The sequence below is a fragment of the Triturus cristatus genome, chromosome 1_2 (assembly GCF_964204655.1).
Source record: "Triturus cristatus chromosome 1_2, aTriCri1.1, whole genome shotgun sequence".
Lineage (NCBI taxonomy): Eukaryota > Metazoa > Chordata > Amphibia > Caudata > Salamandridae > Triturus > Triturus cristatus.
Genome location: NC_140580.1, coordinates 447784671 through 447808020, shown reverse-complemented (window position 1 = coordinate 447808020; position 23350 = coordinate 447784671). Strand labels below are relative to the sequence as shown.

At 49.2% G+C, this 23350-nt stretch overlaps 1 protein-coding gene across 4 annotated transcripts in view; it reads right to left on the bottom strand.

The window, feature by feature from the left end:
• The window catches only part of IDE (insulin degrading enzyme), a 1118175-nt gene that overhangs the window by 457299 nt on the left and 637526 nt on the right, over positions 1 to 23350 (bottom strand). For all 4 annotated transcript variants that reach the window (XM_085606153.1, XM_085606152.1, XM_085606150.1 and 1 more), the window contains exon 14: positions 19663 to 19745. In XM_085606153.1, the coding sequence (XP_085462279.1) occupies positions 19663 to 19745 (83 nt within the window). The remainder of the gene's footprint in view (positions 1 to 19662; positions 19746 to 23350) is intronic.

The window sequence follows — 23350 nt, the reverse complement described above, 5'->3', positions numbered from 1 at the left end:
AGCAGGATGCAGGAGGACATGAGGCCCAGCAGCCTCAGAGTCATTCTGACTGAAACCCAGGATAGAGGCTAAAAGATCGGAATCATAGCCCAAATATCCCGGACTCGCTGTTCGGGAGTATAGACCCGAAACTGCGTTGTGTCCTGAACCGCTCCGATGAAGAGGAGCTTCTGAGAGGAAACCCAGCGAATACAGGAGGTCAGCTGTAGTCTAGAGGTGGAAGACGACTGCCAGGGGCGAGCCCGCCTTCAACAGTCAGTCGTCGAGATAGGGGAAGACTGAAACCCATGATCTGCGCAGATGAGCTGAGACCACCACCATCACTTTCGTGAACATCCAAGGGACACTGGTAAGGCCAAAGGGGAGCATGGTAAACTGAAAATGTTCGTGGCCTACCGTAGGTAATGCCGGTGGGTCGGCAGGACGGGGATGTGAAAATAAGCGTCCTGCAAGTCCAACGCTACCATCCAGTCTTCCGGATCGAGGGCAAAAAGACCTGAGCAAGCGTCAACATCTTGAACTTCTCCTTCTGGAAGAAGCGATTGACGTCCCTGAGGTCCAAGATAGGACGCAGGCCCTTGTCTTTCTTGGGAACCAGAAAGTAGTGGTAGTAACAACCACAACCTACTTCTGGGACAGGAACGGGCTCGATGGCTCCCTTGGCCAAGAAAGCCGTAACTTCCTGCTGGAGAAGGGCCAGATGATCCTCGGATACGCGGTGGTATCTCGGTGGCATGGCTGGAGGAGTAGCCTCGAAGGTGAGGGAGAAGCAACCTCGGGCTATTTGCAAAACCCACCTGTCCGACGTGATGGTGCGCCAGTGGGGGAGGTGATGGCGGATCCTGCTGCCCACTGGCGTTTGAAGGGCCTGAAAGGTTGGACTAGGAGGGTTTGGAAGCTGCTGCAGATGGGGGAGGGGGCGGGGGGGGGGGGGAGACAGGCCCTCCCGCTGGCCCCCGGAACCACGACGGTTGTTTCCATGTCCCCAGCCACGCGAAGGTTGGGTAACTTGCTGCGGCCTGTGGCTCTGGGCAGGATGTAGCGGGGCACCCCTTCCGTAGCCACGAAAGGGGCGAAAAGCAGACTGCGCAGGGCGGGAGGAGAGCCCCGAGGACTTAGCCGTAGCCCTGAGTCCTTGAAATGCTCTAGAGCGTTGTCTGCTTTGTCGCCAAGAAGGCGACGGCCATCAAAGGGCATGTCCATCAAGGCGTTGTGGACATCCCCTGAAAAGCCAGTGGACCTCATCCAGGCGTAGCGACGAAGCGCTACTGACGTGGAAATAGTTCTGCCCAGAGAGTTGAAATTTTTTTCTTACCAAGGTGGTCCAGCTTCTTGGATTCCCTTTCGGGTGGAGCGGTAGGGAAGGTGCTTTTGGAAGTGGAGTCTTGGACTACCAAGCTCTCCGGGGTGGGGTGTTGGGAGAGGAAAGTGGGGTCGCCTGGGGCCAGGCGGTGGCATCAGGCAATCATCCTGTCCACGGGAGCCCCCGTGTTGGGTCTGGACCACGTACCCAAAAGGACGTTGGTAAGGGCCTCATTAAAGGGTAGCAGGGGCTCCGAAGAGCTTGCAGCCGGTTGAAGGACCTCTGTCAGGAGGTTAGTACTGACCGCCACCGTAGGAAACTCGAGGTGGAGAGCCTCAGCCGCCCTACGCAACACCACTGCGTACGACGCTCCCTCCTCCGTAGCCACGGTAGGAGGAGGCAACATGCCAAGGTCAGGGAAAGTGTCGAGACCACTGGCATCCCCCAGTTCCTCTCTCCAGTCCTGGTCAGAACCTAGCTGGTCAGTTAAAGGGTCACCTGACCCCTCCCAGTCCTCCTCCTCATCATCTGAATGCCACTAAGGGTGAAAAGAGGCTCCAGGAGTGAACAGGGGCACAAAAAACCCCATTCTGCGCCGGGTCCGGCTTCTGACGACACCAGTCTGGCTCAGTGTCCATGTCAAGATGGGAGGCTGGGGTCGATGTCGGCCGGGGGGGTGACCTGCGTCGAACATCCAGGAGGCCTAGGCCCCCCCCAACTGAGTCTGCGGGGCCCGAAGGTGCGCCGGCGGGGTCGGTCCGCCAAAAGATGGCATGCATCGCCTCGTAGAAAGTACGAAGCTGGGTGGGAGTTGTTCCGGGTCCCAGAAACTTGGAGTCGACTCTGCGGGCTCCGCGGGCGGAGCCGCGGGAGGGGCACCACCCGCGTGCCTCTTCCGATTGGCCGACTGACGAGAAGAAGTCGAAGTGCGACGATGCTTCTTTGACTTTTTCTGCTTCGACTTACCCGACCCAGAGTGTGAAGACTTCGAAGATTTGGAACCGGGATGGTGATGGCTCTGCGACCGGTCCCTCGACCTCCCTCGCGACCGGGACCTCAAACGGCACGGAGCTGTCTGCTGGTGCTAAAGTAACTTTCGGGACAGCTCCCGCAAAGCCTTCGGCACCATCGACCGGCAGTCAGAGCATGACTTGGGGTCATAGTCGCGCTCCAAGCAAAAAAGACACGTGGTGCGGATCCGTCACCGACATCATGCGATGACAGGATCCGCAGGCCTTTAAACCGGGCATCCCTCGTGCACCGTAGGAGTCGAAGACTCAAAATAGAAGCCGACAAAAGTCGAGAAAATGTTAGTCAAAAAAGGACTGAGGTACCACTCTTCCCAGATCTGCGCTGGCTGGCGCGGAAATAGAAAGAACTGATGTCAGCGCGCGAGGGCGGCGTCTAAGCAGCTGCCACTTCATCCCGGCGACCACAACGCCGATGACAGACGAGGAGCCGACCAACGCCACCTTCCGACGCGCAGAGGTACTGCTGACGAAAACACTTTCCGGATCCAGTCTGACGCCTGGGGGTAATTCTAAGGTAAGAAATCTATAACTAACGTGTTTCTTTCAGATATAATATTTTCTTTCCATGATACGTTGAAGCCATCACAATTTTAAAGAGACGGAAGGTCCCTGGGCTGGATAAGATACTTGGGGCCCGATGCACGACCCATTTCAGTAGTCACAAACAGAACATTGGCTCATATGCTACTGCTAAAAGGGTTGTGGTATGTACATACCCTATTTTGGGAGTCGGTAACCCATTACCGACTCACAAAATAGGGTTTGTGAGTCGCTATTAGGAAGGGCTGTGCCAAGGGCGTCCCTTACTAATAGCGAATCGCACTGGTATGTAGATTGTTTGTTGCTCCGTACTTAAAGTAGGTGGTAAGCCAGTTGCAAAAGGGAAGGGGTCCCCCGGGGACCCCTTCCAGTTTGTGTTTGGCAGCAAAAATATTTTTTACGAGCAGGCAGTGGTCCCATGTTAAGGAAAACGGGGTGCAATAAAAAAACTGCTTTCTTTAAAAAGCAGACAGACGTGGTGGTCTGCTGACCCCAGCAGGCCACCATCCCTGTGAGTACTGACCATTCCCAATAGGTTGCAAATTGCAACCTGCCTCATAATATTGATGAGGCAGGTAATCTGCAACTCTTTTGGGAATCGCTAAATGTGTCCGAGATTCATTAGAACGTTCCGTTTTGTGAGTTGCAAATTGCGACCCGCAAAATGGAATGATCATACATCTGGCCCTTGGTGATTTATACTGTGCTGAACCTGATATTTGCGGTACAAAAGGGGGTGGTGATGGACGGAGCATCAGAGCCAATCAAATATTCACACCCAGTCAACAGATCTGGGTTTGATCCATCACCATTCTTAAGCCCACTCTGCCACCCCAGTTCAGACATGGCCATATGCAAATCAGTCTGACCCTGTGCCTCATGGGAACAGTCCAGCCCGAACTGCCAAGCCATGCCTTCCCTGGACCGGAAACAAGCTTCCTAGGTCCGGTTTCTGGCATTTCAGCCATCTTCAGCCAGGCTTGCTTGAATCCAGTGGCAAAGTGAGCAAGGGACTCACGTCTGAGCATACCCTGCCAACTTATGGCGAACAAAAGGGGGCGGTGATGGACGGAGCTTCAGAGCCAATCGAATACTCACACCCAGTCAACAGATCTGGGTTTGATCCATCACCATTCTTTTGGCAAGGTATGTCCAGTTCGGGCTGGACTGTTCCCATGAGGCACAGGGTCAGACTGATTTGCATATGTCTGAACTGGGGTGGCAGAGTGGGCTAAAGAACGGTAATGGATCAAACCCAGATCTGTTGACTGGGTATGAGTGTTTGATTGGTTCTGATGCTCCGTCCATCACCACCCCCTTTTGAACCTGATATTTGGGCTCCATATATTAATTTGTTATCCAATGCCATTATAGTTGGAGCTTCAATTCCTGATATAAGGAAGGGGTTGAAATTATACCCCTCTATAAGAAGGGTAATGGGGACGCTCCGTCCAACTATAGACCTTACAGTTTATTAGATAACATACAAAAGGTATTTTTAGGCAGATCCTGGACAAGAATGCAAGACTGGATGTATACCAATTCGATTTTATCCCCTCTTCCAAGCAGGTTTTCGCACAAAGTTATGTACTGTAGACCAGGCCATTCGAAGAGTAGCTAAATAATTCAGCATAGAGCTATGGCAAATCTTTGTATGTTTAGAGGTAAGCGGTCAAGATCAATAACATCAGTCTGAGAGGTTTACAGGCCGAAAGCATAAAGTGCAGCATTACATAGGACTGAATAATGGGGTTAACATAATATAAATAGTCTAGTATTATCAGAAAATGGATTTGCAAGGTCCCTGATAAACATCCTAGACAGGACCCCGTTGTTACCTTTATTTTTGTATACGATTTAAAATGACTAACCCCACCTTGCTACCCTGAATCCATTATTATACTGGCTTAGTATATTGTCCACCCCTGAAACGGAATGCTAAAGGAACGGTCTCAGGGAACTTTTAGTTCTGGATGGTGAAAGACTCACAGAAATAAGTATGTAATTGGTTTTATATAGTAGACTTAAATGAGCTATGGGATGATTATAGTACCAGCTCCACTGCAGCGCAATTAAAGTCTGTTTACTAGCATAGCATCATTTGTATGTTTATTAGATGACATACAAAAGGTCTTTTCTAGATGGATCCTGGACAAGAATGTAAGACTGAGTGTATGCCAATTAGATTTGGTCCCTGCTCCAAGCAGGTTTTCACACAAAATCAGTACTGTAGACAAGGCCTTTCGATTTGCCCTAACTTATTGGAAATACATGTCTATTCGTAAAGAAGATTTATATATGGCCTTTGTGGACCCTGGAGCCGCTTTTGATATGGTCCCACAGAATCTTTCACAGAAGGTGAAGAGGAGTATGTGAGCTCCAGAAAAGCTAGCGTCAATTCTGAATTGACTGCACGAAGAGACCTATGCTCGGGTATGCTGGGGAGCCACCAGGGAACTGACTGAGAGAATCCTTATAAATAGAGGAGTAACACTAGGTTGTGAATTAGCCCCAACACTATTATCTCTCTACATTAACAATGTGATTGCTTTTTTTGCTGGACTGTAACAATGATTTACAGACATTAGATAGTGCAAAAATTCAAATTCAGTTATTTGCAGACAATTACTTGCTAATATCCAAAACACCTATGGGCATGCTAACTATAATAAATAGATCTGTAGTATTTTGTACAAAAAGAGGTCTCAAGCTAAACACATGAATAACTAAATATATGATACTTAAAACACAAAGACTGCCAAAGTAGGCTGATGGTGGATGGTACAGTTTAGGAGAATGTCAGCAACTTGACTATCTGAGTAGTAGGATAGCAGATACATTCTCTTGGGATCTTCAAGCTAAAAAGAGTAGCTCAATAATTCAGCATAGAGCCATGGCAATTGTTCAGATGTTTAGAGCTAGGATGTCGAGATCAATAACACCAGCCTAAGAGGTTTCCAGGCCAAGAGCACAAGGAGCGGCATTTTATGGGACTGAATAACAGGGTCTGCATAATACAAATGCTCTAGCACTATCAAAAATCGATGTGTAAAGTCCCTGATAAACATCCCAGACAGTACCCCGTAGTTACCTTTATTTTTGTATATGATTTAAAATTACTATCCCACCTAGCTACCCTGAATCCTTTATTATACTGACTTAGGACATGGCCCACACCTGAAAAAGAACACAATAGGAATGGTGGCAGGGAACGTTTAATTCTGGATGGTGCACGTAAGACTCCCTGGGTGAAAAAAGTAGGTTCCTGGTTTTATAAAGTAGTATGCTTAAATGTTATACGGGATGATTCTGGTTGTATTACCAGGTCCACTGCAGCGCAATTGAAGCCTGTTTACTGGCAAGCCATCATTGATAGCTGGCATTCAACTTCAAAAAGTGGTGGGCTGATATGACAATTCTTGGATATCAAGCCTGCACCTAAATGTGAGACATTTCCCAAAATATATCTCTTACTTTTCAAGAAGTCTATATATAAAATCTAGGTTGGGGACTTTCCCCTTAAATACTTTCAGTTGTAACTGGGAAGAGGGAAATATGAGTTTTGCTTTATGTCCAGCTTGTCGTGTTACATCGGAGTCTGAAACGCACTTTTTGTGTTTTTGCCCAGCCTATCAAGATGCTAGATGTAAGTAGCAATCACAAGTGTGCAAGTATACTACCATTACCCAGCATTAGGTCGCCTTTAGAATCCTTAAAACTGATAAGTCTGATATTGTTTTTTCTGTGAGCAATTTTTTAAATATTGCCCGATACAAACTAAAATCAATTGAAGATCTTGCACTTGTCCAATCTCAAATAATCTGATGAACTGTATTTTAGTATTAAGAATGTATTGTTTCAATCTTGTACTTTTTGAATGTTTTATGGATTTATTTCTAAAATAAACATCTTATTCTTCCCAGGTTTAAGAATATCTTTGCTTGTACAGGAGGTTGAAAAATAGAAATTAGCCAAGTCGGAGGGAGTGATTCTTGTAAATTTGGCCTTATGAGCAAGCTTTCTCAATGTTTAAACAAAGGAAGTTTTTTTTTTGTTATCCATGCTTTAATGTGGGTGTCATCAGCATAAATTTGACACACCAGTAACAAAAGTGTTTAGGGGAGGAGGAGCCTAGCGCGCAACCAAGATGGCCGCATAGGTGCGAGGCTCCCGAGGACCTCCGCGACCTCCTATCACTATCCTGAACATATCCTGTCCCAGATGAGGGGACTGTGTTGGTGAGCCCGAGCTGAGGTGGCGCCCGTTTTCCGCTTCCAAATCGGACCTCGGACACCGACTTTAACACCGATTGAGGTTTGCGGCCTTCTCCTAGCCGAACCCCGGATTTGCGTTGTGGGGCGATCCAGTGACGAAGTGAATAACAGCGGCGGACAGGGCTTGGTGGCTCGCGTAACCCGCACTTTCACTTTCGCTTTCGTACCCTCCTTGCTGTCTATGCGAGGTTGGGTCACGGGGCTTGGTGTGTTGGTGTGGCCTCGCTGGGGGACCCTGCCTGCCCGCCGGCTGTGATCCGCCCCGCAGATCTGGGGTGGCACCCCCCCGGAGCCCGTGGACCGGCTAGCCCGCCCTTCACGACGTGGCTGGTGCGATCGGGAGACTGGGACCATGGCCACGAAACAAGATGGCGATCGGGCAAAGGTAAAATCGACCCGGCGTGGCGCAGCCCATCAGTCCAACAGCATGGATCGCTATACCCTCCAGAAGGGATCTCCTGAGGTGCCACGCAGGTCCCCTGAGGGCCCTACTGATGCCCCCGATCTGCCCACGGATCTGACTCTGCGGGATGTCATGGGCGCCATCGCCGAGATGAAGGCCTCTGTGGGCCAGCGTTTTGACACACTGGCGCAGAAGATCGACTCGGTCCTCGTAGATGTTGGCCTGATAAGGGCCGATCTCTCCAAGATCAACGACCGAGTCGATTCTTTGGCCCACACCGCATCGGGCCTTACGACAGATGTGGCGGCCCTGCAAACGGAGGTGCGCCGACTTGCTCGGGCGAGTGCGCTGATGGATCGTCGCCTGGAGGACTCCGAGAGTCGGGCCCGGCGGAACAACATCCGTATCATCGGGGTGCCTGAGGGACGTGAGGAAGCGGCGGCGGACCTTTTCGTGGAAGACCTGATCGTTACCCATCTCCAGCCACGGGGGCTGAGTAAATTCTTTGCTGTGGAGAGGGCCCACAGGGTTCCCGGGGGAAGGCCTAAGGTCGGAGCCACTCCGAGACCTCTCATCGCCCGGATTTTTAATTTTCGGGACAGAGACGCTATCCTGCAATCCTCCAGACTACAGGGACCGATTAGACTTGATAATATGGACATTAATTTCTATCCTGATTTCACCCCTGTGGTCCAGAAGCAGAGACTGAGCTTCCTTGGTGTCAAGCGCCGTCTTCGGGACCTAAATCTCAAATACGCCATGCTCTTCCCAGCTAAGCTGCGAGTGGAGGTGGAAGGTCGCACACACTTTTTTGATCGTCCCGAAGCGGCCGGGGACTGGCTGGATACTCTGTCTGGAGATCGGGATCGGGGTGGCGGGGGGGGAGCGGCCGGGGGAGAGGGAGCACCGGATCAAGACTGAGGGACTAATATTAGGCCTCGCTCGGGACAAAAATGATGCCACTTTTGACTATACGTCGGATTGTTTAAGTTCCCCTCCTATGGAGGTTGTGTGGGGTCTCTTGGGGGTTCTCCCTCCTCCTCTGGGGGTCTAGTTAGTTTAACTATCTATGGGGCGACAGGCACACTGCACGTTGGGGGGGCTGTTTGGGCTCATGCAGGGGTGCAGGGAGGGGGGAGTTTTGTTGGGGTGGGTGGGCAGGGATGGGGTGTTGTTCGTTATTATCACAAGGCAACCCTTTTTTTGTGTTGGTTCTACTGTGCTCTCGGGGGGACGAATGATGGTTTTTGTGTATGATGGGGGGTAGGGAATTAACTTTGTTGTCTTGGAACGTCAATGGACTGGGGGACAGGATTAAACGAGGTGTGGTCCTACAGTATCTGAAGCGACTCTCGCCTGATGTGGTCTTCCTGCAGGAGACACACCTTATTGGCAATTCCTTCTGCGCCATGAATCGGCGTGGCTACCGCCTCGTGGCCCATTCGGGCTTCACGTCAGGCTCGAGGGGTGTGGGTATCATGGTAAAGAACTCGCTCCCGTTAGAAATTGATGAGGTGCTCCACGACGACAGGGGACGTTACACGGTCTTGGTGGGGAGAATGGAGGGCAAAGTGGTTGTCTTTGTGTCAGTGTACGTCCCACCGGGGCTGCAGTCGACCACCTTTGCAGATCTGGGGCGCCTCCTCCTTGGTCTTCCGGGGGGGCTTCTGGTGGTGGGGGGAGATTTCAACGCGGTGGTTTCTGGGACTGTGGATCGTCACCCCCCTAGGGACCTCCCCCGGGCACAGGCGTGGCTATCCGGCCTCTTGGATACACTGGGATTGGTGGACTGCTGGCGCTTAAAACATCCCACGCAGCTGCAATACACTTTCCACTCGGGGGCCCATGGTAGTCTCTCACGGCTTGATTATGTCCTTGTCCCGGCGGCCCATGTCGGGAGGGTGGGGGAGGTGCGCCATTTGGCACGGGGTATCTCGGACCACTCCCCGCTATTGTTGCATTTGGATGTCTTTCCGAGGGCTGAGAGTAGGGTGGTCCCAATCAATTCCTGGTACCTGCGCGACCCCACCATTCGCGCTGACTTGATTAAATCCCTCCAGCGCTATTTTGAGGAGAATGTGGGGTCAGTGCCTTCAGCTATCTCCCTGTGGGAGGCCTTCAAAACAGTACTTAGAGGGGAGGCCCTGTCCCTTATTTCCCACGCCCGGAGGCGCGAGCGGGAGGAGGTGACCCGGGTGGAGGCTGAAATAGCTGAGCTGGAGGGTAATCTAGAAGATGGGGTGACGGATGCTGCATTACATGTCCTCCAGCTCAAGCAGGCGGCTTATAGGGCCCTCGTTATGGAGGCGGCCAGGGGCCTCAGTAGGGAGCAACAGGGGCGACTGTATGATGTGGGTGATAAGGCTGGTAAACTGATAGCGTGGTTGGATAAAAAGGAGAGAGCGAATCGTGTGGTCCCGCTGATTGAGAAAACGAATGGTGTATGTGTAACTGAGCCAGAAGAAATTGTCTCCTGTTTCGCGGAGTATTTCCGCGAGGTGTATTCCCCGGTCTCTTCTTGCTCGGAAGAGGATTCCCGTGCTCTGCTCAGGGATATCGCGCTGCCTTCCCTGTCCGGGGAGGACAGGGTGTCGCTGGACGCCGCTCCCACCTCCGACGAAATCGCCCTCGCCATACGCTCGGTCGCTTCTGGCAAGGCCATGGGCCCGAACGGTATCCCTATCGAGCTGTATAAGCTGCGACCGGATACATTGGCGCCTCACCTCCGCGCAATGTTCCTCGCGGCCCACTCGCTGGGCTCCCTCCCGCTTGACCAACGTCTGGCTACAATTGTGGTGATCCACAAGGAAGGGAGACCTCGGGATCGGGTTACTTCCTATCGGCCTATTTCACTACTGAATGCGGAGCCCAAAATTCTCGCTAAGGTACTCGCCAATCGGCTGGTCGGTGTGGTGGGAGATCTGGTTCATCAGGACCAATCTGGCTTTATTCCCCATCGCAATACAGCCCTTAATCTGCGGCGTTTGCATGGGGTGCTTGCGCGCGTCCCGTTTATACGGGAGCCGGCCATTTTGGCGTCCTTAGACGCCACCATGGCGTTTGACACGCTTGAGTGGCCATACATCTGGGCGATGCTTGCGAAGTTCGGGTTTGGCCCAGGATTTATCAGTTGGGTCAAATTGTTGTATGCGGGCCCATTGGCGCAGGTGGTCGTGAACGGAAGAGTATCGGCCCCGTTTGAGCTGGGCCGGGGCACGCGACAGGGCTGTCCCCTGTCGCCGCTTCTTTTTGCGCTTGCCTTGGAGCCCCTGGCGGAGTGGCTGCGGTGGGAGCCTTCCATCCGTGGTCTCCGTTGGACCCCCGAGTATGAGGACCGCGTATCCCTATACGCTGATGACATCCTTCTGTACCTAGCCTCCCCACGTAAATCGCTTATAGTCCTAGTTGATGTTTTACACTCGTTTGGTCGTAACTCCGGTCTCGTCATCAACTGGGCTAAATCGTGTGTGTATGTACTCTCTGGGGAGGCTCCTATTCTCCCGCGGGGCTGTCCGATCCAGATCGCCCCGCAGGGATTTCGGTACCTGGGTGTCTTCATTACTCTGGACCCGGAGGCCCGGTATGAACGGAATCTGCTCCCCCCCCTCCAGCGTTTGCGGGTAGATGTCGCACGCTGGCGGCGCCTGCCGCTTTCGCCGCTCGGCCGGGCGGCACTGTTCAAGATGATGTCTCTGCCGCGTTTTCTGTACGCTCTGCAGAACACTATGGACTTGGTCCCGGCGCGCTACTTCCGTGAGGTGGAGAGTCTGCAGCGCCGCCTGTTCTGGGACGGGAGGCCGCGTATTGCTCTGGCTAAGCTGACGCTCCCATGGTTTGACGGGGGGATTGCCCTCCCGGATATTAAACGGTACTATTGGGCCTCCCAGCTCGCTGCCATTAACCACGGCCTCTATGGGCCCGCCTTAAACCCGGCATTTGAAATGGACAAGATGCTCCTGCCAGGTGGCGATTACAATCGAGCGCTCTACTCTAGCGCGCCCGACGCTCGTCTGACGGGCCCCACGCGTGTCATGGTGCAAGTCTGGCACGCGGCCAATGCAGCTATGGGGTGGAAGGACCGTTTGACCCGGGCATCACCACTATACGCGTCTGAGCGGTTAGGTTCCCTGTGGACCTCTAAGGGCTTCGAGAAGTGGGACATAATAGGTATCAGTAAAGTGGGGGATCTTTGGACGAGGGGAGGATTTAAAACGTTCGATATGCTGCAGACGGAATTTCAGTTGCAAGGCAGTGAATACTTCCGGTATTTGCAGGTCCGACATGCGCTGGGCTCCGTCTTCTCGGACGTTGCCTCCATCCCGGAATATTCCCCCCTGGAAGATAGAATGCTGGATGGGCACGTCCCGGACAGCACGATCTCACTTATATACAAAAAGCTGATCAACGACCGCTCGGGCCTGTTGACTGCCCTTCGTGCGACTTGGGTTGCCGACGGGCTGGAGTTGGACGACGAGGACTGGACCTCCGCGGTGGCCTCCCCGAAGGAGGTGGCCATACCGGCTCGCCTCCGCTTCGTCCAGCTCAAGATACTCCACCGGGTCTACATGACGGGGCCAAAGCTTCTGCGTATGGGCTATGCTGGAGATGGGTTGTGTAAGCGTGGGTGTGGTGCTTTGGGGACCTTTATGCATATTTTGTGGGAGTGCCCGGAGGTAGAGGGGTTCTGGCGTGGTGTACATGAGGTGCTGCGACTGGTTACGCATGTGGCGCTGTTGCCTGAAGCGAGGAGATGCCTGCTGAATGTGTGGGAACCGACTGATTACTCAGCGCCGCAGACGTGGTGGGTGACTCTGGGATATATGATAGCCAAGCGTGATATTGCTCAACTGTGGGGATCCCAGAGGCCCCCGACGGTCTCGGCCTGGAAAGAACACATGGACTGGTGCATGTTTCGCGAAAAAGTGGTGTATGTGGCGAGGGGTAAGCCTGGGACATGGGTGAAAGTATGGGGCCCCTGGAACGCCTACCGAGGGGGTATCTGCGTGCCACCGCTGCTGCCTGATCCCTCGCCAGCCCCATCCCCTTAGCCGACTCGTTCCCCCGCTGCCGGGCATTGGGTTCCCCCAGTCCTCGCTTTGCTCTCTTCCCCCTCTTCACACTTCTGTGTATAGTTGGGATCCCCCCTCTTGGGGAGCACGTGCTGCTATTTTTGATTGTGGGTTGCCTTGTGGGTGTGGTTTTAATTTTTGTTGTTCTTAATTTAAAATGAAACCGCATAATGGGGCCTGGATGCTGTGGCTTTTGACATTGTTATCTACTGAGAAATGCTCCTCCTGTAATACCACGTGTTTCATAAATGTATGTTGTATGTTCCTACCATTGCTAGCGGCCGGCCGGAAGGTTGTGGGCCCATACTTGTATACTTTTAAGACCTGTAATAAACGGTTTAAAAAAAAAAAAAAAAAAAAAGTGTTTAGAAGAAAGCACATGTTAATCTTTTATATAAGTTTACAGCAGATTCTAAAGCCCATTTTGAATTTGAAAACAAATCTGACTGTTTGTGGAGTTTCTGAACCACAGCCAAGTGCCAGACATGATAAAACATCTTATTTGGTTGCTATTAAGCAATGCAAGTAGTTTTCAAAAGTGTGTTGTAGACTAGCTTTGTCCAGGAGGATACAGGGAGAGGGTATCTGGGGGAGGCAAATAATTGCACACCACAAACCCAAGGGAAGATCTGGGTACACTGGTATATCCTGTTCATTCATTGGAACAAACATATAAATTGGCATACAGTGTTAGAACACAAAAGGTGTTCTAGGGCTGGTTTCAAAACCTTTAACCAAAAGAAAAGGTAAAGAAATAAAATGAAGAAAAAATAAACAGACTACCTAAAAGGTCTTCAAATCCAAGTGCCCTGCAAATATTTGTTCTCAAATCCACCCACGCATGACCAAAGGGTGTGTACAGAGGGCCCTGAGCCTTGGGAACTGGTCACAGAGTGTTGCCAAATGCTATGCCCTACATCAGGCACCCACTCTTTAAGGATAGAGGCTGTGTATAGCATGTAATGTCAGCATGGAGCCAGCTGTACATCAATTTATGAAAATGTGCTCTTTCAGGCCAAAGGAGAACTGAATACCACAGTCAGTCTCGGTGAGCCAGGTCTTTGTTAATGCTTTCTCCAGCCCTCTCTTTTTTGGCTTTTGGGAGGTTTACCAGAGTTGCATATTTGGGAGAGATCTCCGCATCAAATCCAGTACCAGGTGTTTTAAGGAAACTTTGACCTTCTCCTTTCTGGAACCCTTGTGTTTTAAGAACGGCGATGTGAAAGTCCTTTGTAAAATTTAACTGGAATCTTATAAGTTTACTGATGCATAGGTTTTGATACCTGTACCCTGGATTAATCACAAGGAGACAGTTTTCAGGGTCAAGAGCCACACAGAACTACTATACATAGGCTTGAAGGGCACAGACCTAAAAAATGTTAAGACAAAGTTAAGGTCCCACTGGGGCATCACAAATGACTTGGGAGGGAACGTGTCAAACCTTTAATTAACCGCATCACAACTGGTGATTTAAACAAGGACGGCAGGTCTGGCAACCACAGAAAGACAACAGGGCCAACAAATAACCTTTCACAGGCACACCTCAAGACCTTTTTGGGTCAAAGAAAGAACAAAATGTCTTGAAGCTAAGCTTCTAAGGGATCAATATTTTGAGCACAATACCAGGCAACAAACGTATCCTAGCGCTCAGACTGGATAGATTTCGAGATAGGGCAGCTAGCAGCAAGAATGACATCAGATGGCAAGTCAAACGCAGTCAATTGCTACCATTAAATCTCCACACAAGGAAGTGTTGGTGGTGGAGGTTTGGATGAAGGACACTGCCCTGTTGCTAAGACCAGATATACGCCTGAGGTAGCAGCCTGATCCCAGGACAGATGCTCGGGAGCAGGCATTCTGGGGATGGCACTCTCCTTGCCTAGTCTGGGGCTATTAGGATTATTTGGGCCCAGATTACTTGATCTTATTCAGAACTTGGGGTAGGAGAGGTAACGGCAGGAAGGCCTCTTTTCAGTTCCAACCAAAATGCACCTCCTAATGAGCAGTCTTGTGGAAATTGCAACACACAAAAATTGTGAATACTACGTTACTGGATTGTCGTGAACAGTACTAGCCAGGGTTCTCTCCACTGGTTGAATACACACCTGTCACCTCAGGATGCAGCAACCACTCATGATCTACCGGAACCTGAAATCGTGTACTAATGTAGTGGTGGGACCTAAGAAAGGAGAGCAGAAAGAGTGTCAACCTGTTTCTCTGCACACCATGCCACAAACGTGCACCAGTGGCAGACGTATACAGTTTTAGTGATGGGACGCCTGGCTGCCAAGGTAACAGGGTAGACTTTGGGAGGAAGTCGAAAGCTGTCAACTGTCGCCGCTCAATCTCCACGCATGAAGGCAGAGCATTGACCGGTTTGGGTGGAGAACCCTTTCCTGCTGCTGTGATAGAAGATCCTCCCGAAGACCCAGCTGATTGGAGGACCATGGCCATGCTCGACAGCTTAGGATGCCAAACTGTCCAAGCCTAGTCCAGGGTGCTTGTGTCCGGTCGTTCCTGATGATCTTGAGAACTCTGGGCAGGAGTGGTATGGGCGTAAAAGCGTACAAGAGGCCTGAGCGCCACTAGAGTCGAAAAGAGTCTCCGAGCAAAAGCTGCCATGGAAACTCCAGCGCACAAATCTGCTGACATTGCGTGTTCTCGGCGGTGGCATACAGATCCAACAAAGGCTTTCCCCACATCTGAAAGAGACCTTGCACCACTTCTGGATTCAGACACCATTCGTGATCCGCTAGGCATCTCCGGCTGAGTTTGGCTGCCTTGGTGTTCCGAGAGCCTGCCAGGTGTTGAACCACCAGGGTTATGCCCTGACATTCCAGCCATGCCCAGAAATGCAGAGCCTCTTGACAGATTGTCCACAACACCACTCCACCCTGTTGGTTACATTATCACATGGTGGTTGTATTGTCCGTTAACTCCTGCACTAGCCTTGCCTTGATTAGGGGCAGAAAGGCTTTTAATGCCAGCCGTTATCGACTGGAGCTTTAGTAGGTTGTTGTGGAGTCTGGATTTTGCAAGAGACTGGAGGCCTCCGATCTCCCCCTTTCCCATATGGCCACCCCATCCTAGGAGTGACGCATCGGTCACCACAGTCATATCTGTTTGGGGAAGGTAAAGGGTCTGCCACTGATCCAATTGCAATTTGTGGACCGTGTCAGAGATTCCCTTGATGGTGCGCCCACTGGAACTAAAGGCCCCACTGCAGAGCCCAAATATGCCAGCGGGCATGTGTAACAAGCAGGATGCTGGAGGCCAAATCAGCCTTAAAGTCAGTCAGTACAGCTCTGATGAAAAGGAGCGTCTGAGAGGTAGTCAGGGGTGACTTCAACAAGTTGATAGTGAATCCCAGCAAGTGCAAAAGGTCCACCTTTGTTTGTTGGTGGAATACGACCTCCTTGGGCGAGCCCGCCTTCAACAGTCAATAGTAGACATAGGAGAACACTGGCACGCCTGATCCTCGCAGATGAGCTCCAACCAACACCATCACCTTAGTGAAGGCCAGAGGGGTGCTGGTAAGGCCAACAGAAAGCACAGCGAACTGAAAATGCTTGTGGCCCACCGTGACCCAGAGGTAAACCTGTGGGCAGGCAGGATGGGAATGTGACAGTATGCGTCCTGCAAGTACAATACTATCATTCAGTCTAACTGGGTCCAGGACAGAAAGGACTTGAGCGAGCGTGATCATTTTGAACTTCTCCTTCTGGAAGAAGAAATGTAGAGGGCGCAGGTCTAGGATAGGGCAAAGCTTTTTTGTTGTTCTTGGGCATCAGAAAGTAGCAGTAATAACAACCATGACATACTTTGGTCATCAGCACCCTCTTTATGGCTCACTTGGCCAAGAGAGCCATCTCTTCCTGACGGAGCAAGGAGTGATGGTCGGTCAGCCTGTCGCAAGTGGGTAGCATTCTCAGCCACGCAGAGGATTGGAAGCTTGCACGCTGTGGTGGCTGAGCTGGTAAAGCACGGCTGGAAGCCCCTTCCGTGCCACAAAAGGAGCGAAAGGCAGACTGGGGTTGGCGAGTGGTCATGCAAAAGCCCAAGGACCTGGCCGTTGCGCTGCTATCCTTCAAGCGCTGAGTCTGCCTTGTCTCGAACAAGGCAGCCATCGAAGTACATGTCCATAAGGGATACTTGGACATCTCTGGAATATCCAGTTGTTCTCAGCCTGGCATGGCACTGTAATGCCACCGACTAAAACCACTCTGCCCAGGTAGTCTGTCATGTCCAGCCCACATTGAATCATGAACTTCACTGCAACTCTCCTGCCAGACATAGCTTTGTAGAGTATGGCCCAGGCCTTCTTCGGGATCATGGACAGCACCTGCACAACTGAATCCAACAGGGAATGGGAGTAACAACCCAAGGCACACTGTGCCAGGCTGGAGGAAGAAAACAGTTTCTTTCCTAAGCCTCTTGGATTCCCCATCCGATGGGAAAGGAGCGAATGTGCCAGGATTTACAAAGGAGATGGAGGCTTGAATTATCAATCTCTCTGGGGTAGGGTGTTGCGTGATGAAGTTAGAGCCCCTTGGGACGGAGGACAATCGTCCTGTTCACAGGATCCCCTGTGCATGGTTTGTACTAAGTCACCAACAATACGTCTGTGAGTGCTTCATTAAATGGGAGAAGCGGTTATGAGGGGGTCACTTCCGGCTAAAGCACCTCCATCAAGACGTTAGTCTTGACTGCCACTGAGGGGAAGGCTGAGGTCCAGGACCTCGGCCGGCCGCCCTTCTTATGACCATAGCAAAAGAAGCCCCCTCCTCCATAGAAACGGTAGGGGGACAGAGCATGTCAGTAACTGGAGAGGTGTCCAGTCTGCTGGTACCCGCCCAATCCACACATCAGTCAAGGTTGGGGCCTAGGGGCTGGTATTCTTCAGGTTCCAGAAACTCCTCTCAATCCTAGCCCATAAGAATAGGGCTTGGGCTATGGCCTAAAAGGCATGGCTTCAGTCTGTGCCGGAGTCTGCGCCAGATGGCGGCCCTCCAGGTCCGAGTCAGAGTCTGGGATGAGAATGGTGAATGAGCTGCAGGAGGGCAGGAGTGTCCGCATCTGGACCAGCGCCAGGAGAGGTTAAGGTGGTACCACTGGACCGGATCTATCCATGAATCCAAGGGGCCTGATTGGTGCCAGGGTTGGAGCCGCAGGCGGAAAACCACTGCGGCCCGAAGACGCACAGGCGGGAACAGACTGCGCAAAAATGAGGTGCATGGCATCATAGAACTTGCAAAGTTGGGTGAGGGTTGCTCTGGCTCCCGGAAACTCAGGAAGATGATGATGAGCCAGCCAAGGAGCACGCATAAACGCGGAGTCAAGCCTCGAATAACAATGCTCCCTTGTCTCTTTGGAGGACTTTAGCGGACGGGGCGAAGTCGAAGACCTCTTTGACTTCTTACGCTTGTGGGACTTACCCAAAGACAACTTGGAGTGCTACAGGGATCATGGGCTCTCTAACGGATCCAGAGATCATCCTCGCGACCAGGATCGAGACGATTATAGTATCACACATCAGGCTGCAAGGAGTTTGAGGGATAGCTCCCTCAAGGCCTTGGGGGTCATGCTCAAGGCAAACAAGGTGCAGGTCTGTTACCGACATCTACCAGTGACAGGCGTTGCTGGGCTTGAATCTGGCCTTCCTAGCTAACATCCTGCCACACCAGGACAAAATCGAAAAATGGTCAGTAAAAAATTGACTGGGGGTAGCAACCTCTGGATCTGCGCTGAGGCTATCGTGTCTGCAATAAATAGCATTTGAGCACTGTGGAAGTGTCCTGAACTTTATTCATTGAATAAGGAATACGTTAGGCAAATATATATATATATATATATATATATATATATATATATATACGCATTTCTTTAAATAGAAAATACACCTCAGTAGAGAAAATGTAACCATGTCCAACAGATGCATTTCAGTACATAAATGTGCTAATCTAGTGAGCAATATCAACATCTAAAAATACAATATATACATTTCACCACGCAGTAGATAGAGTTATAAATTTCTACCCACAGCCTCAGAATAAGATAGGATACGATGGTGCAATTGCAGATTGCTACAAAGAAGCTAAATCAACTAAACCCACTAAACAACTCATCTACAAATGTCACAGGAGAACTGAAAAACTTTGTATTTATCTGCTGTTAACAGAGCAAATATTCACATACATCAGCAGAATATTTCCAACACTACAAATTGTACAGCCAACTAACTTTTGAAGCGATCCGATTAGGAAACAAGAAAGAAATGTAGTGATTCAACGCAAATTTTAATCCAACGTACAAAACTGGAGAAACAAACATTTTAGACAACAAAATATATCTTGCATTACTACAACTAGAGATAAATGCAGATATAACCAGCAGAGATTATTAGAGATCAGAAAAAAATATATTGTCATTGGTTTATGGATGACATGAGAAACATATATTGTGGTACTGTGCTTTAAACAGAGAGTAGGCAGATACCCCACTGGCACCCTTTATCACTGCAGGTATAGCGCCTGACTATTTTTAAAGGTTGACAACATTTAATTATTGATATTGTAACCAAATAAATACGGTCATAAATAAGGCGGTCTCTTAGCTCACAAGTGACAGTCCTAAAAAACACATTAGTCTGAAGCAGTTAAGATTGACATCACACATTCTTTTGCACTGTACTTAAAACATTAATTAATATATTTTCTTGATGCCAACAAATACTACAAACCATAATGGGCAAGTTTATAATAATGAATTATTGTGACAAATTACTAACTGGGATTGTATAAAATAAATAAAATAATGTAATTGCAGTTTTGATAATATATACTACCTATATAAATAACATTTTACTAAACTACAATAGAACATTGGTGTCACTTTTTTTTCAACTGAAAAGTGTAATGTCAACAAAAGCACTTGCTAACAAACTGTAATTCTTAAAATAGCATTGAAAGTTGTGGTGTTTGACCATGAAGCAAAGAAAGGACAACAGGTTATATCTTGAGATACATGTTAAAAATAAACTCACCTGAAAAACTCAAAGTTAAGACATGCTTTTGGTAAGAAGAATTTATCATCTTGTTTGAACCACAATTTGCACATAGCAGTGTCCTTGGAGGAAAACATAAGACAAACTTTGATATTGTAAAACCATATTTAGTTCTGTAGATGAATCTAAAATAAAAACGGTTTACCCCTCCCCAAACATGTTTATCAATGTGGATAGTGAGACAGATTTTTGCTGTAGAAGTACAAGTTCATTGCTTTCTTCCTCTTTCCTTCCTCAATCTATAGGCTGGTAGAAGATATATCAGTGTGACGGCCTGATTAGAACAATCCGACTCCTCATATGGCCAGCATTTAGCACCTGGGCACGGCACTTTGCTGAGCAGCTAACATAGGAAAATGAGTTACTCGCCTGTAACTTCAGTAATCCAGTATTGATATCTTTCATAGATTCACATGCTTGAATCATCCCCGCCGTCGAGGTGGGAGTCCCACTGTAAAAATAAAATACATAAATAATATCATACAATAGGCTATAATGGACAATAAAGTGACTACACTAGCCTATTCTTGTCCTTTTGTAAAAAAAGAACCAAATCTGGAACACAGTCAATCAGGCTCCAGAACACTCTAGAACACTCCACAGAGAGGCAAGTCCCTCAGATTTTCGTAGCACAAGTGACAATAAGTATAACATAGTAATAAGGGAAGCCTCTCCGGGGAGGAGGGTGGGTCGCATGTGAATCTATGAAAGATACCAATACTGGATGACTGAAGTTACAGGTAAGTAACTCGTTTTCTTATCCACTACTGGGGTATCTTTCAAAGATTCACATGCTTGAATCAGAGTAGCTAGCAGTAAGAATCTTAGTTCCTTAGCGGATGGTGGGTATTATACAGACCACAATAGATACCTCGTAAAGTATACTTGCAAACAAACTTATAACATATGCCATATCATGAGAGACATTATTAACAGCGATAACATTCAAAAGCATGAAATAAGATAGTTGCCTCTCAATAGAGGCTTACCTTATTTGAAAAGGTTGCGTAACACTGCTTGGCCAACGGCTGTAGCCAGATCCAGACAATAATGCCATGTAAATGTGTGCACATTCTTCCAGGTTGCAGCACGGCAAATCTTCTCAAACGGCACGCCGGCAAAAAGCGCTGCCGATGATGACAGCCCTTGTGGAATGAGCTTTAAGCTGCACGGATAGAGGATTTTCAGCATTAGAATGGCAAAATTAAATCGCTGATGCAATCCATCTTGCAATTGTTGATTTCTTTACTGCTGTACCTGGTTTCTGACCACCATAAGATACAATCAATTGATCTGACTTCCGGATGGATACAGTTTGTGATAAGTAGAATTTAAGGCACCTTTTAATATCCAAAGTGTGTAGCGCCTTCTCAGCCGAGGTGGAAGGACTGGGAAAGAAAGTACGTAGAATAATGGGCTCATTAAGATGGAAAGTAGATGGAACCTTTGGAATGAAGGTAGGATTCGTTCTTAGGAGAACATAGTCATTGGTGAACCTTAGGTATGGTTGTTTGATAGTAAATGCCCGAATTTCGCTGACTCTTAGTGGAGGTAAGCGCTAACAAAACAGCAGTTTTCCAGGCGAGATATTTAAGCTCAGCTTTGTGCACAGGTTCGAATGGGTGCTTCATGAGCTGTGATAGAACCAGGTTAAGCCTCCTTTCAGGAGGAGGAGCTCTGATGGGCGGAAACGCCCTGAAGAGACATTTCAAAAATTGCTTGAGCAAACTGTTATAGCAGAGAGATGGGCCGGCAGTAGAGCGTCTGTAAGTCGAGATTGCAGCCAGATGCAGCTTAATTGATGCGAACATGAGTTAGCTAGTGAAAGAAGGTGAGGGAGAACCCTCTCCGGAGAACAGTCCAGAGTATGTGTATTATTATCATGGCACCAAGAACAGAAACATTTCCATTTGAGAGAATAGGTTTATAGAGTAGAAGGGGCTCTTGCAAGTATGTCCCTACAGTCTAGCGGTAAATCTAGCTCATTGAATTCAGTGAGCTTAGAAGCCAGGCATGAAGCAGCAGAGGGGCTGGATGCGGGTGGAGAATCTGGCCCTTGCTCATTGTCAATAGTGTTGGAGACTCTGGGAGGCGAAATGGGTTGCATTCTGAGTGTAGGAGAAGCTCTGTGAACCAGTGCGGACATGGCCATCGTGGTGCAATGAGAATCATTCGGCACAGTTCCAGTTTCAGTTTTCTTAGAAGCCTCGGGAGCAACGGAAATGGGGGAAAGCCTAAGTGAAAATCCCCGTCCATCTCATCATGAAGGCGTTTCCCCAAGAGCCCTTCTCTGGATCCCAACTGGCATAGAATGGGCATTTCCAAATTGCCTTGGAGGCAAAGAGATCCAAGTTGGGTCTGCCGCTCATCTGAAAAATGTGTTCCACGACTGACTGGTCCAGTTCCCATTCGTGGCAAGGGTTTGATGTTCTGCTCAAAGTGTCCGCCAGAGTGTTGTTCATACCTGGCAGATGCTCCACCTTTATAGTAACGTGATGAGAAAGGAGCCACTTCCATATGTTTTGCGCTTCCTGAGATAGGATGTGAGAGCGAGTCCCGCCTTGCTTGTTTAGGTAATGCATGCAAGTGGTGTTGTCGGTTCTTATGAGAACTGAAGACCCTTTTAGTCTTGGGAGAAAAGACTGTAAAGCCAGAAAAATAGCTCGAAGCTCCAGGAAATTGATGTGCATTCTTGACAATGCTTTGGACCATTTCTCTCTTATGGAGAGATCTTGGAGGTGCGCACCCCATCCTTCGAGAGACGAGTCTGTAGTCAAAATGAATTTCGGTGGGGGAGAAAGGAAGATAAGCCCTGTCGAGACATTGCTGGAGCGCTGCCACCAAAGCAGAGCTACTCGCATAGCCGTGGTTATCCTCACCAGGTCCTCGAACGACCCTGTTATTTAAAGCCATTGTCTGTCCAGTTCTTCTTGGATAGGTCTCATTTTGAGATGGGAGTGAGGAACCAAAAGGATTGCAGAGGACAACATCCTGAGAAAAGATTTTATCTTCCTAACAGAAGCAAACCTTCTTTTCTCTAGGTCTGATGCTAGAGAAATCAGATGTGATTGTCTTTCTATGGACAAGGATGCCTTGTCCTGGGTAGTGTCCAAAACCGCTCCCAGAAACTGAATCCTTTGAGATGGAAGAAGAACTGACTTTTGGGAGTTGAGAGACAGTCTCAGAGATTGAAACATGCGAAGGCAGGTGTGCGTTGCTTCTGAGGCCTGCCGGAAAGAAGGAGCTTTTATTAGTCAATCGTCCAGATATGGGAAAAGCTGCAGGCCCTACAGCCTGAGATGAGCTGCAACCAGAGCAAGGCATTTTGTAAAAACTCTTGGAGCTGAATGCAGGCCAAAAGGGAGAACCTTGAATTGAAAATGCGCACCTGCCACAGTAAAACGGAGGAACTTTCGATGTATGGGGAGGATCGGGATGTGGAAGTATGCATCCTGCAGATCTAATGTTGTCATGAAGTCTGCATGGACTAGGAGTTGTAGGATCAATTGAAGAGTAACCATGCAAAAGGATTTCTTTCACAGGTATTTGTTCTGCTTCCTCATATCCAGGATTGGTTTCCATTCTCCTGACTTTTTCTTGACTAAAAAGAAACGCGAGTAAAAACCTCTTCCCACTTGAGAGCGAGGCACTTTCTCTATAGCTCCTT